At 34.3% G+C, this 14,766-nt stretch overlaps 2 protein-coding genes across 2 annotated transcripts in view; both read left to right on the forward strand.

The window, feature by feature from the left end:
- LOC106338605 (L-type lectin-domain containing receptor kinase S.4-like) overlaps positions 1-216 on the forward strand; it is a 9,606-nt gene extending 9,390 nt beyond the window's left edge. Inside the window, exon 2 of the mRNA XM_013777543.1 lies at positions 162-216. Within this exon, the coding sequence (XP_013632997.1) occupies positions 162-216 (55 nt within the window). The remainder of the gene's footprint in view (positions 1-161) is intronic.
- Positions 217-3,736: 3,520 nt separating this feature from the next.
- On the forward strand, positions 3,737-6,072 carry LOC106338606 (zinc finger BED domain-containing protein RICESLEEPER 3-like). The gene is made up of 4 exons (XM_013777544.1): positions 3,737-3,902; positions 4,007-4,836; positions 4,991-5,656; positions 5,770-6,072. Exons 1-4 carry the CDS (start codon positions 3,737-3,739, stop codon positions 6,070-6,072), a joined length of 1,965 nt encoding a protein of 654 aa, XP_013632998.1.
- Positions 6,073-14,766: the final 8,694 nt, after the last annotated feature.

Raw genomic sequence — 14,766 nt, forward strand, 5'->3', positions numbered from 1 at the left:
GCTCTCCAACGGCTATAATATTTCCTCGGAATTCATCGGTTTTTTCCGAGGAAACCCAATTTTGTGTTTCCTCGGAATTTCCTCGGAAATTCCTCGGTATATTCCGAGGATTTCATTTTCCGTCGGAATGTCCGTCAGAATATCGCTGTTTTCTTGTAGTGTACTACTTCGTCTATATTCTCATCCGCCGATAAAACTAAAACCGATCGGAGATGATGGATTTGGTTTCGTGTTCTTTTAACCGCATTTTGGTAATGTTTTGAGTTAAATATTTTTCACCATGGAAAATGTAAGTTGTATGCTAGAAAGTAATTTTGTTACCCTTTTTCAAAAAGTAATTTTGTTACCAAAAAAAAGCTAGAAAGTAAACTATTTTTCATTATGTGATGGTTTTCATGGTAACTAGTTTGAGCTGTTGCTTAAAGGTTTTGAGTTGGTCGAGTACAGCATGAGGTGGTCATTAGCTGATTTTGATTTGGCATCACGGATAGTTTTTGGAGAACCCATCTCATTTTCAGCAACATCTATAGCTAATTAGCGCAAAAATGTTATATGTCAATCAATTATTTTTATTTGTCAAGTCAATCAGTTCTAGATACCAAAATTTATAGAAATTGCATATTTAGAAATAAGAATGGTATAACTAACAGACAGATGGGATGGATGATGATGATGCCTCCGACATGGTTTGAAAGTTTGGGTTTTGGAGACTTGTTATGTTATTACATGTATCGAAATCAAGAACTAGAGAACACAAAACAAACCATGTAATGGTTGACAATCATGATGAGTTTATAAGTTTGATTAGACTCAAGCTAAATCATGAGTTTTTTTGTTCTTGTAACTCAATCATGAGTTGGTATATAAGGGATACACAGTTTGAAACTTCTCCAACCTGAAAAAAAAAGATTGGCCACTCAATTGTCTGTAAATATTACTGAAAAGCTTAGATTCAAAGACTGAATGAAACAGTGAAATAAAGACTGTCCACAATGAGTCTCCTGAGTGTCCTCTAATCCTACGATGTTCATGCCACCAATATTTGGTGGCCCATTAGGCCCAAATTTTCAAGAAGTCTATCTCCTACCATAGATGCAAGCCAATGCAGTTGTAGAAATAGGCGATGACAGGCGCTTTGATTCAGCTACTTTTCTTTTGCCTTTAGGCTAAACAGTCACTCCATTTGCACTTTTTAAAGTAAGAAGTGAAATATATTTGTAAATTTGTAACCCCAATAATTACGAGCAGACTAGTACAAAAGATTCCACAAAGTGAAAACAACAGTGTTGTCTAACAATCCAAATCAAGCATGCTAATGAACAATCAACATTTTATAATCATTTAGCAAAGATCCTTTTTGATTTGTAGGGATGGCTGATAAAGTACTTCAAATTTCAAACTAATCGTTGTACCAGTAACTAAACTATCATAATTTGCCTCTTTATAATGGACTTCATGATATACTTGTTATATTTGTTATAATATTTTTGTTACTTTTATATGTTTAAACACCATTTAGAGATTAAAGTGTTATTAACTCAGCGTTGCAATCATCAATCATCCCTCCATATATTGCAATGCTCTATAGAACAATCAAATCGGCCCCGTTTGAATTTTTAAAGAAACTAATTTATCTTATTTTATTTTGCCACAAAGTGTCAAAAGTGAAGCAGTAGTAGTTACATTGAACAAATCGAAGATTAAAAACACGAAAATATCCAGCAAGCGTAACAAAAACTAGTAAGAATCCAGCGCAAACACACATATTTTACCTATTATCTTTTTCTTTATCAGTTTATATTACAAAGAAAAAGAAAAACTTTATCAGTTTATCGATTGTATTGTAAAGAAAGTATTTATAGAAAAATGATTAATTTAACAAAAAAAAACATGCATGGTTTATGATTTCATGGTTCAAAGACATATGAATCTAGGACTGGGAACTTGGTTAAAAAATATTAAATTAACACGTTATGGTTTATGATTCTAAAAGGTTATTGATCTAGTGGTAAAGGGGTTCCGGTCGGAGCTTCTATCTTAGGTTCGATTCTCTTTAGCCATCCGTAAATACCTTAAATGGTAAGAAAATCCAGATTTCTATAGATCTCGTGATTAGTTTTTTGGCCTAGAAAGCTTTTAGAATAACACCACAGTTATAAGAAAAAAGATTATTGTTGTCGATCTAGAACTGTTAGAAAAAAATATCATCACTTCTTCGGCAGTAACTCAATGACAATGAGCAGCAGTAGGAATGACAAATGGACTGCAGCCCGCGGGCCTGGCCCGTACAATACCCATGCGGGACGGGTTTGGGCAGAGATACTGTAGGCCCATTTGTGAGCGGGTCTCGCGGGTTAAGTCTCATGCGAGTTGGGTCTTTGCGGTTTGGGTCATTGCGGGTCTTGCGGGGCAGACTGAACCCGCACCACTTCCTCTTTTGTTGTGTCTACACCTGAAAAAAAAAAGAGAGACGAAAATGGCGATTCATGTTCTCTGTAGCCGCGACTCCATTGACGAACACCAGAGGAGCATCACCACCAACCTGTTCTTCTTCTCCTCGACTAAGGCCACCACCGGAGCTTCTCTCCATCTTCTTTCCACCACCATAACTTCTCTTCTTGGAGATCCCGCCACCGGAACTTCTCTCCTTCCTCGAGCCTCCACCGGAGCTTCTCTCCTTCCTCGAGCCTCCACCGGAGCTTCTCTCTGTCTTCTTACCACCACCATAACTTTTCTTCTTGGAGATCCCGCCACCGGAACTTCACTCCTTCCTCGAGCCTCCACCGGAGCTTCTGTTTTTCCTCGATCTACAAAAGATCCCACCATAGCTTGTATTCTTCCTCGTTCTACCACCATATGCGGTAGCTTCTTGTTCCTGGACTACAAAGGTATTTGATTAGGCTCTGAAGTAGTTTGTTTCTCATATGTTTGTTGATGAACGTAGACTCATGCTGGTCCCTAGTTTAGACTCGGGGTGGTTTTTGTTCGCAAGAACATCATTGGTCGTATCACTGAGCATTGGTTTAGATTCAACTAAGCTACAAAGTCAAATGATTTATAGGTTCATCATGAGTTGTTCTGATATGAGTTTTGTCTCTCTTTTTGTTTGATCTTATCTGCATGAATAGACATTCATTGATAATGTCATGGTGATACTTATTGCTGTTCTGTTTTTATTGATTAATTTGCGAGGTTTGGGAAGAAAAGAAGCCAAGATTCTAATGAAAGCAGAGGAGATAAAAGGCATAAGCGTATGATCAAAAACAGAGAATCTACTGCTCATTCTAGGTCTAGGAAACAGGTATGTCTCTCTCTCTCTGTATCTCTCCCTCTATGTACTCTTCTTGTTATGATTGTTTGATGAGGAACTGTAAGAGTGTGTAGCTGAGTATATTGCTCTTGATAGACTGTAAGAACTTAACAATTGTGTTGGTCTTACCGTAGACTGTGTAGCTAAATATATTGCTTCTTGTCTGCATGAAACCTGAGTCTGTCAAAGTATAGCTTGTCCCACTTTGATGTTTGATCTTGTTCTGTTTTGTGACTTTGTCGTTTCACGTTTGTTATTGAAATTTAGAAATATTAATTTTTAAAAATAAAATTATAATACTAAGTAAATTAAAAAACCCTAACAAAACAAACCTAAACACACGGAAACAACTCTCTCACGACTTATTGACTGTTGTGAGGAAAACAAAAATACTAAGAAAGAAACTTGAGAGCGGCTACAAAGGAGATGGATCCCAATTTCAAGTTCTTGGATACTTGTGACTTCGACACTCAACGCCTGATAGGAGCCCTTGCCGCTGCTGATGAGAGTCGTGAGACTGAGATGGGTTGTTCTGATGGAGAGAAGCAACAAGGAAAACGAGTGATTGAGGTAGCTGATGATGAGGTCGATAGTGATGTTGAGGAGACTCCTCCTCCAATTAAACCCACTCAGCCTTACAAATAATTTTCTCTCGGATCAGGGAGTTTCTCAACTGTATCCGGATCGTCTTCAAAGGCGATGGAAGGGAAAAAAAACTGGTTGCTGCTACAATACGTGGAGGGAGGAGGTGTTCCAAGCCGGCTCCAAAAAATGGAAAGAAGCAAAGGTCAGACTCGCTGGAGCCGCAAAAGAAGAAGAAAAAACATGAAGAGGAGATTAATGTGGATGATGATGTTGATGAGGACGATGAGGATGCTGCTATGAAGAGTAGGCAAAGGTCAGATGTTTGGGTGGATTTTTGTGTGATTCGAAAACCCAATGGCGAGGAGAAAGCCAAATGTAATCATTGCAAGAATGAGTATGCTTGGAGCTCTCACGGGCATGGAACTACGTCCTTGAAAAGACATTGTGGTATATGCAAAATGTATACAAGGTTGAATGGGAAGATGAATGTCAATGCTGAAGGGAAATTAATACCTCGCAAATATGACCATCTTGTGTTTAGGCAGCTGGTCGCTAAGACAATAGTCCAGCATGACCTTCCATTTTCGTATGTGGAGTATGAAAAAGTGAGAGACACTTGGAGGTATTTGAATGTTGATGTCCAAACCATTTGTCGAAACACTGCAAAAGCAGATGTGTATCGGTTGTATGAAAACGAGAGAGCGGCACTGAAGAGGGAATTAGCGAGTCTTCCTGGAAGAGTTTCCTTGACGTCTGATTTGTGGTCATTGCTAAAACGTGAGGGTTATATGTGTGTGACGGCTCATTACATTGATCGAAATTGGAAGTTGAACGGCAAGATCTTGACGTTTTGTGCTTTATCACCACCACATACAGGTATGAATGTAGCGGTGCAGCTCCTTGAATCACTGAAAGAGTGGGGAATAAAGGAATCGAAAAAGGTGAGTAGGGCCTTGTCAAATCGCCAATACTGCAAGTAATGACTCAATGCATGACACTGTCAAATAGTAGTTGATGTTATTGTGTGGAGGAGAATTTTTCCATGTCAGATGTGTTGCTCACATATTTAACCTCATAGTGCAAGATGGTTTGAAGGTTATTGGAGGTTCTTTGCACAAAGTAAGAGAGAGTATTAAGTATGTATTAGCATCGGAAGTGCGTGAAGTATTGTTCGATAAATGTGTGGTTGCTGCTGGTATAAAGGAAAATGCGGGTCTGATACTGGATATGCAGACAAGATGGAATTCAACTTTCTATATGCTTGAAAGAGCCATCAAGTTCCGCAAAGCGTTTGTTAATTTGGAGACATTTGATAGGAGAGGTTATAAAATGGCGCTTACAGCTGAGGAGTGGACAAGAGCTGAGAATATCTGCCGTTTTTTGGGACCTTTCGCTGTGATTACAAGTTTGATGTCTGGTTCCAATTACCCGACGTCGAACTTGTATTTCTATCAGGTCTGGTTGATCCATGATTGGCTTCGAATTAATGAAGAAAGCGAAGATGAGGTTGTCAGAGAGATGGTGCCACCGATGAAAGAGAAGTTTGATAAATATTGGGAAGAAGTCAGTTGTTTTTTCGCAATGGCAGTCGTCTTCGATCCACGTTTTAAGCTTTATATTGTGGATTGTTGTTTAGGGAAGCTTGACATGAGTACACGTGATGCAAAGTTGAGAAACTTGCGTGATAAGCTCAGTACTCTGTTTGAGTCTTACGACAAAAAATCCAAGACTAACTCACCTTCTACAGAGCCACGTGAGACGGTTCCACAAAACGTTTGAGAAGTACGATGTGAGTGCTTCTTGATTTTTCATAACATTCTGTTTTTTTTTGTTTTTTTAAACCGGTTCTGATCCTTTTTTTAAAACCTTCGTAGGATTTCTTTGCGTTTCGCAAAGTCAGCGGCGTTGTGAGTGGAAAAACACCTATAGAAGCTTATCTTGATGAACCACCCTTGGACTTTAATACTTTCCGGAGCATGGACATTCTCAAGTGGTGGAAAGATAATACTCATAGGTATGGCGATTTGTCAGCAATGGCTTGTGATTTACTGAGTATTCCTATTACAACAGTGGCTTCAGAGTCTTCCTTTAGCATTGGATCGCGAGTCCTTAATAAATACATGAGCCGTCTACTCCCAAAGAATGTGCAAGCTATGATCTTACTAGGAACTAGCTAAAGGGATATGAAGCTTATGAACATGGTAATTCACATTATCATATAATTTTGAGAACCATGACTATTAATATTTTAAATATTATATTTACTAACTTCAACTATTGATATTTTCTAAAGATGAAATTCATGATGAAGAAGAGAAGCTACCATCATTTGAATCCATTATCAATGGTGAAGATGAAGATGAAGAAGAAGAAGTATGATTTTTTTTATTTTGATAAATACATGATCCGTCTACTCCCGAAGAATGTGCAAGCTCTGATCTGTACTAGGAACTTGCTAAAGGGATATAAAGCTTATGAACATGGTAAAATATTCACATTATCATATAATTTTGAGAACCATGACTATTAATATTTTAAATATTATATTTACTAACTTCAACTATTGATATTTTCTAAAGATGAAATTCATGATGAAGAAGAGAAGCTACCATCATTTGAATCCATTATCAATGGTGAAGATGAAGATGAAGAAGAAGAAGTATGATTTTTTTTATTTTGATAAATACATGATCCGTCTACTCCCGAAGAATGTGCAAGCTCTGATCTGTACTAGGAACTTGCTAAAGGGATATAAAGCTTATGAACATGGTAAAATATTCACATTATCATATAATTTTGAGAACCATGACTATTAATATTTTAAATATTATATTTACTAACTTCAACTATTGATATTTTCTAAAGATGAAATTCATGATGAAGAAGAGAAGCTACCATCATTTGAATCCATTATCAATGGTGAAGATGAAGATGAAGAAGAAGAAGTTTGATTTTTTTTATTTTGATTTGGCGTTTTGCTTTTATCTACATTTACAATGACTGTTTGGATTTGGTTTTTTATTACCTTTGGGATCTGGTGTTTTGTTTAATTTAAATTTGGTGAAGACTTGAAAAATTTGCAGTGTTTGTCTGTGCTTTTGGTAATGTACTTTTGCAGACAATATTTGTTATTGGTATCATATGATACGAGTAAAACACTTGTTGAAAATTTTAAGGCTGAACTGAAAAAAGAAGAAGAATGTTTGGTATTGGTATCAGTCCCACATATGAGTCATATCACGTAAATGATGCATTGGTATCAGTCCCACATACGAGTCATATGATACGAGTAAAACACTTGGTATTGACTTGATATAATATGTATACGATGAAATCTAATGATTGACTGATTGTATAGTGCACATGTAACGAACTTGTAGAATGTTCAACTAGGTTTTAAATGCCTGATGGCTAAAGACTATAACTTCTAATGCTGTTTTTTTCTTCTGTGCTTTTGGTGAAGTTTATATTTAACTATGTTTGACTAATCTTGATTTTTATTTACTATCAGCAGACAGCAGTGCCGCAAAGGACCACCGGATAGAGAGACTTGGACTACCGGCGGGGCGGAGCGGGTGGTACCATTTGCCACTAATATTTGACTACCCGCGGGCTGCCCGCAAAGGCTAAAGATGTTAGCGGGCGGGTTTGGGCTTAAGAATTGAGATCGCGGGTTGTGGCGGACCAACCCGCAAAGAACCGCCGGAGAGAGAGACCGCGGCGGGGCGGGCTACGGCGGGGCTGGTGGTACCAATTGTCATTCCTAAGCAGCAGTAGTGACTTAGATCTTTCTAGCCTCACCTCTGTTTAATTAATTCCCCATGCCTAATTAAGCACTTCAACAAAAATATTCTTATCTATTCGAGCTATAATGAATCATAATTGTTGTGGTCATATTGTTAGTAGAAAGGAATATAAATTACGGGACCAAATACGATTTTTTTAACAAAGGGACCAAATACTTTTTATAGTGGGTTTACAAATCTGTTTATAATAACTTTTCTATGACCACATTAACCTGTTCATAATATCATATATAAGTGGCAGCTATTTCGTGAAGCGTGGACTACATAAGATGTTAAGTGTTCTCGTCACATTGCAGTATCCATTCTATAAATTACCTTTTTCATACTTATGTAGAAGCTATATTTAGCTAGAATCTTTACTTTGGGCAACATTTGGAAGAAAAAATGTTTGTACTTTCGTTAGATATTTTTATATATTTCGCACGTTTAATCCACTATTAACAACAATATATCAGAGCCCTTTAAAATGTCACCGATGTCCTTTGGCTTCAAGGATATTCGAAAATCCTAATGACATTTAAGTATTTAATCAACTACATTTTTTTCTAACACAATTAAGTTCTACCACATTGGTTGGTCTAATGATAACTAGCTACGATATGTGCAAATCACGTTCTAACAATTAGTAAACTATTAAATCGATATGATCATAGCGTTGAAAACAAAGATAATGTACTATTTTATACTAACATGCTTTGCATTATCTATTGTTCAAGAGCATACACTAAAACTGATGAACAGAGGCAAAACACAAACATAAGAATCTAGACTACAACTACAAGTCTACCACTAAAAGAGTACGTACGTAGAAACCAGAAGGGAGAATCCTTTATTTACATTTGTATCTACTTCCAAAAATCAAAACAACGGACAAAGAAGATTTGATGTTGATTTAGGAGTGGTCGGAGTAGTTCTTATTATGATTACTATTATCAGTCCAGCAAAGAAGCATGATGACGCATCTCCTTATGATGTAAAAACGAGCTCCTTGTTCTCTCACTAGTCTTCCACACTTCCTTGTGAAACCGTGTTTCCCTTGCTTCTTCTGTCTCAACGAGCTCGTGACTCTTGACGTGTCTCCATCACCTCCAAAGGTTTCCTTTTTTGATGATAGTTTCCATCTCTGAAACTGCGGTGAGTTTGCTGATGATCTAGTCATTTAACTGAAGATATGGCCACGAAAGATTTTCTTGCTGGAGATTGATGGATTGTGGAATCTGTTTCTTTAACTTGGGAGATTCAGCAAAGATAAAGAAAGAGTAGAAGAGTTTAGGAGAGTTTAGGTTATACTTCCTCATTTATAATGGTGCTACAAATAGATGTCGTTATGAAAAGAAAAAAAAAACGGCTTGACGAGAAATAAAATAAAACAAAAAAACGAAAATTTCTCTTTTTTTTTGCTTTTACTTACTCAATAGATCTTCAATTAATGAACATTAAAAAAATTCTACACTATTTTACTTCTAATATTATTATTTTTCTTTTCTTTCATACGTAGCATATTTTCGAAAGGGGTTCAGTTTTAAAAAATTTGAGTTGACAATGAAATAAATAACTAAATAAGTGTAAAAATAGAACAAATGAGTTATCTTCAATTAATGAAAAACAAACAAAGCGTATTAACGATTTGAATGTACGTTGTCGTATTTTAATATTTTTTCCCATAAACCAATAAATTTGAAAAGTGATATCAAACTTGTAGTAAAATTGAAATTTCTCCATTTTTGACATAATCTCTTCATAATTCATTAAAGTAGTTTTTAATCTAATACAGGTGAACGACAATTTAATTACTCTTAGTATTACAATAGGCAAACCTAGCTATATATCCTCAAAGTTTCAAACGCACTATACTGAATAGCTGGGGTATGGTTCAATTTTCAACTTAGAACGTCTCAAACCCATCTTTATAAATAGAGAAATGCTATTTAAGGAAAAAAAAATAGCATTTTTCTATTTATAAAGGTAAATATAGCATTCTTCTATTATAAAAAAATACACTGGAACAAAAACATCATTTTTATTTTTACCTCTATTTTAGAAATCTCTATTATAGAAGTGGATTGGAGATAGTCTTGGACAACAACAAAAAGTTTAGGTCGTTGCTCACGGTATCATATCAAACCACTCATGGCACATGCGAAATGTTATTTCCAAAACGTTTGCATCATAATCTGTTACAATTGCATATGTATTGAGTAATTTATGTAATGGAATTGATATACTCCCTTTCACTCTGTTTCATAATAAGCGACATTCTAACATTTTTTTTTTGTTACACAAAAAGTATCATTTTACAATTTCAATGCAAATTATACTTACTTTCAGGTGAAAATTAATTGCTGCATTGGTTTTATAAATAATTTTATTTATCTCAAATACCATTGGTCAGGTGTAATTAATAACAACTTACATATATTGTAGCAACTTTTTTCTTAATATGTGTTAAAAATCTCACTGTGACACTTATTCAGAAACGTATGGAGTATAATATCTTTCTATGGTTCAAATAAAAATAAATTTATATATTTAATTTAATTAAAAACCAACATACTTATAAGTTATAAATATATGCGTTATTCTTTCTTTGAATGAATTGTATCTCTACCTTTTTAATGGGTTTCTTGGGGAGCAGCTGATTTTGCAATCTCAAACTATCTTAATCTCACTGATGGATAAAAATGAAAAAGATAAAGCTTCAACGGAAAGAAAGATTTCGATGCACCAAAACAAATCTAAATCAGTGACCTTTTATCTGCATTGATAAAGTTTGCTTCTTTCTCAGTACAATTCAATTATTCCCACCCATAGCATATATATTCACTCTAAAACAAAATAATCCCAATACCGATATTATTAAATTGTGAGTCTTTATTTATGAATGTATATTAATTTTGTGAATACAAACGTTACCGTCTCTCCTTGTACGATGTATGGTATGTTAAAACAAAAAAAAAATATCACTCCAAACTACTGACTAAATATTGTAGAAGTGAAAATATACTAATTTTCTTTCGGTAGCATTTTCCCATATTAAATAACTAAAATACTAATACAAAATAAAAGAAACAAAAAAATAAACAAAAAATGAGATCAGCTAGAACTAAAACACAAGTTATTGAAGGTTAAATGTTTTAAACATAGAATATGTAACAATATCAGAGTCTTCTGATAACTCCTAGTCTTCCAAAATTATAAAATCTCAATATTCAGTGAAATTCATCATATAAGTCACTACAAAATTAATTCAAACTGAAGCAATGCTATTTTAGTATACAAAAGTCTCTATTGCTCTTCAGTCGCATTAAAAATAAAAAAGCAAATTCATATCTAACAAAATCTATCTTAGTCAAACACCAAATCTTGTTTTAATCATTGTGATTAGGATCACAATCACCAATAACAGTAATCCGAAAAATCTTACTATATACTTTTCCAGCCACTATGTGAGGAAGTAAATTGGCATGCATATGTGTATGTACATATGAGTCTCCATTTTATGGGTCACTATATTAACCTACAATTGTATGCAAAATATTAACCTATGATTCGATGCAATTAAAAAAAAAAGTATTTCTTCTTCTCATTCATAGTTTATCCTTTTGTTGTGCAATTATTCTCGTCATACCAAGTAGACGAAAACTATGAGACACTAAATGTGAATAACAAACAAACAGCACAAAAAGCTGACCCCATAACAGGTTATGAATTTCGGCTCTAAACTCTGAAGTTCTTAAGTATGAGTATGACTATCAGAAGATAACTGTAAAAAATGTTACTTAATGCAAGTTCTTGAGACGGAGCAAGGATTAGGAAGGAAGCAGGTGTACATACATTTAAAACCCAATTCTGAGGCCCAACTTAAAGGCCAGAAGTTAGAAAAGGCATTAACTTCCCAACGTTATGTTAAGGGTCCGTTGTGTTAATTGAGAGATGCACAAACAAAGCGTCAAGAATTGACCAGCCATCCAATAAAACCAGTAAATTATCAAATTTATAACATAACAAGTAATTTATAACAAGTTTTATAGTTTTCTTTTTTAGTTTCCATTTTATTCATCTGCTTGCTTCTTCCCAAAAGGGATAGAGTTTTTCTTTTCCTCCCTTCAGTTACATCATCATTTAAATTAGAAAAATAAACATCAAATAGCTCTATATACACTTGATAGATTACTGGACAAGAACGACGACAAACGATGGTTACCAGCTCAGCTCACAAATCTAATCGCATTATATGGAATCGCGATAGACAGTTTAACCTACAATTGCATGCTTTCAAAAAACCTTACATCTATAATAATTTGCAGAAGTTCATTATCTGTTAAATTTTAGATTTGATGGAGAAATGACTAAGTTGCATAGTCTCGTACTAATTTGGTGTTTATATATTTACTTTATCTCCCAGTATACAGTTATATACATTATCAGGCTTCCTAGCTAGCCCCAATTGTTACATCATCATTTCTAATCTCAATTGTTTGGAATATTGAAAAGGAACCCATTACTAAGATCTTCTAACATCCATTCATATTTCATGTACATATTTTAGAGAGATATATGGTTGTAAAAGTGACCAACTCTTAGATCAAATTAGAGAAGCTTCATGTGAACAAACATGTGAGTATAAAAAATACAATACATAACCTCAATCATCTACATATATATTAGAGAAGGATGATCGAAAATAATGATCTTGCTTATAAAAAGAACCCATGGACACAAAAAGCAAGGGAGGGTTAGGTTTCACATGAAGATGACTCCTTTGATTAAACATAAGACAAAGAAAAGTACTAAACAAATGTAACAGAACAAAAAAAAAGTAACAAAACAAAAACAACAACATACATATGCGTCCTCCATACATAAAGCCATATTCTACCAAACCCTTTTAACTTATTGTTGTATATGCAAAATCCATACAAAATCTACGAATTCTTCAGATACCGTAGCTATGGAATGACAAAAAAAAGCTACAAAATGACTAGGTACACTTTGTACTGCATAAGAAAACCCTAAAGCCGTCTAGAATTGTTTTTCTCAGTCGTGCAGCAAAAATTAAAACAAGACTAACAGTACGGATTCCACTAATCAATTGAAGTACCAAATATATACATATGTTAATACTATTCATCATCGTTTCATAATAAAAGTTGTTCACATACATATGCACACAGATTATACAAAGACAAATATATGTGTGCTTAACCAGATATATATTTATGCATACCTGTGCAATAGAATTCGCCACAAGTCATCGTACTAAATAGATCATAGATCTAAACATCTGATCTATATTTCTGCAAAATTATCCGTTTGAGTATTTGATCATATTAAAAAAGCCATTTAATTGCCGCTGCAGCATCATCAAGATTCTCAAACCAAAGAAGATGGGATCAGAGGAGAACCCATCAAAGAATATGATTTCTGAATCTTGAAGATGATGCAATAGCAAAAAATGACTGCCGCAACTTCAAAAGAGAACCCTAATAAGTAATCTAGTAATAAAGAGTAAAGAGAACCCCAAGATCTGAAGAAGCATAAGAGATTAGTGTGGAGAAAGTAGGAACGGGTTAAAGAGTTTAAATAGAAGAAGAGAAAGAGAACCTACGGTCGAGATTGTCTTGGCATATCAGAGATTTAGAAGGATAGAGATTAGGAAACAGTTTACACATCATAATCGGAGATACGAAATATACCCAAGCTCATTAACCCTTACTGTGCCCAGAATTAATTAAAAAGGAGAGATAGTGAGTAAATTAATGAAGTGTAAAAATAAAAGAGAGAGAAGAGATACGTTGCGTACTCCACAAGCATTAAGTTTTGTGGATCGATGGAATTGACACATTTGACAGCTCTTTCCTCTCTCTGCCATTTCGTCACCATTTAGGGTTTAGAGTTTTCCCAGACGTTTCCTTTCTTCTGGTCCCTCCTCCTACCATTCCTGCTTCTCTCTCTTTTCTTCAAATTAAAATCATTGCGGTTTTGAGAACCTTTTTGAGGTTTTCACATTTTAATGTTTTACTATTGTGTTGAATTGATTATGAAATTAACTTAAATCTCAGTGTATAAGCAAAAATCCAAATTTGTTGGTCGAAAACCTCTGCGTACTGTATACCCTTTAGCATTCGAAACATTATCTATTAATTTTCCTAAATGAAAAAATATCGATTTTGAGGTTATATAAATACGGTTTTGATGAGTCGTATATTCATTCACATAGTCAATATTCACATGTTGATCAAAAAAAAAAAAAAAGTCAATATTCACATAAATTATTTGCATCAATCCTTTTTTTTTTTCTGAAGTGTTAGTTCACAACAATTATGCATTTTCATTTTTCTTATATAATTGACAAATTTTGCGATTTTGGTCTCATGGAGCGTCGTTCTCTACCAGCAACTTTTCTTAAGCCAAACATCCAAAAGATCTTTTTGTATTATTCAAAAATTAGTTTTTTTGTCATGATTTTGCTGCAATATGTTGGAGTGTCCAAAAAAATTATAGAACCTCTGCTAAAAAGTTATAATGTTTCGTATACCATACCCAACGTTGAAACTAAGACTTATCTCTTCGGCTATATCCCCTATATATTATTTTAGAAGCATTACAACTTCTTTTTGTAGCCACGTGTCATCACTAGAATGATTCTTAGAATCATTAGAGAAATATGTTGGTCCATCTAATTATATAATAAGCTTTTTATTAAACTAACAATAAATTCATCATTAATGTATTTGAAGAAACATCATGATAGATGATTTTGTTTTATTTTGTGACTATAAATTCAGATATTGACCAACGATATTCTCCATAATTTTAGGTAGTTTTTCTTGAAGGAATTTTGATCAAAGGGATTTTTTTAATAAGTAGTTTCACTATCGGTGACTATACCACATAATATAGAATGAATAATTTACCTTTAAGATAAAACTCTATAGAACAACCAAAATCCCTTCTTGTGATGATCTCCCAAAAAAGTTGGCAAATAGTTATTTCAAGGAATTAAAAAAAAATATTAGAACGTCAATATGAAAGAAAGAATTAATAAGATTAATATATATATCA

Source organism: Brassica oleracea, chromosome C4, assembly GCF_000695525.1.
Source record: "Brassica oleracea var. oleracea cultivar TO1000 chromosome C4, BOL, whole genome shotgun sequence".
Lineage (NCBI taxonomy): Eukaryota > Viridiplantae > Streptophyta > Magnoliopsida > Brassicales > Brassicaceae > Brassica > Brassica oleracea.

Coding starts and splice junctions, on each gene's coding strand:
- LOC106338606 (XM_013777544.1), top strand. CDS start 3,737: ATGGATCCCAATTTCAAGTTCTTGGATACTTGTGACTTCGACACTCAA. Junction 3,903..4,006: donor AGCTGATGATGAGGTCGATA/GTGATGTTGAGG, acceptor TCGTCTTCAAAG/GCGATGGAAGGGAAAAAAAA. Junction 5,657..5,769: donor CTACAGAGCCACGTGAGACG/GTTCCACAAAAC, acceptor AAACCTTCGTAG/GATTTCTTTGCGTTTCGCAA.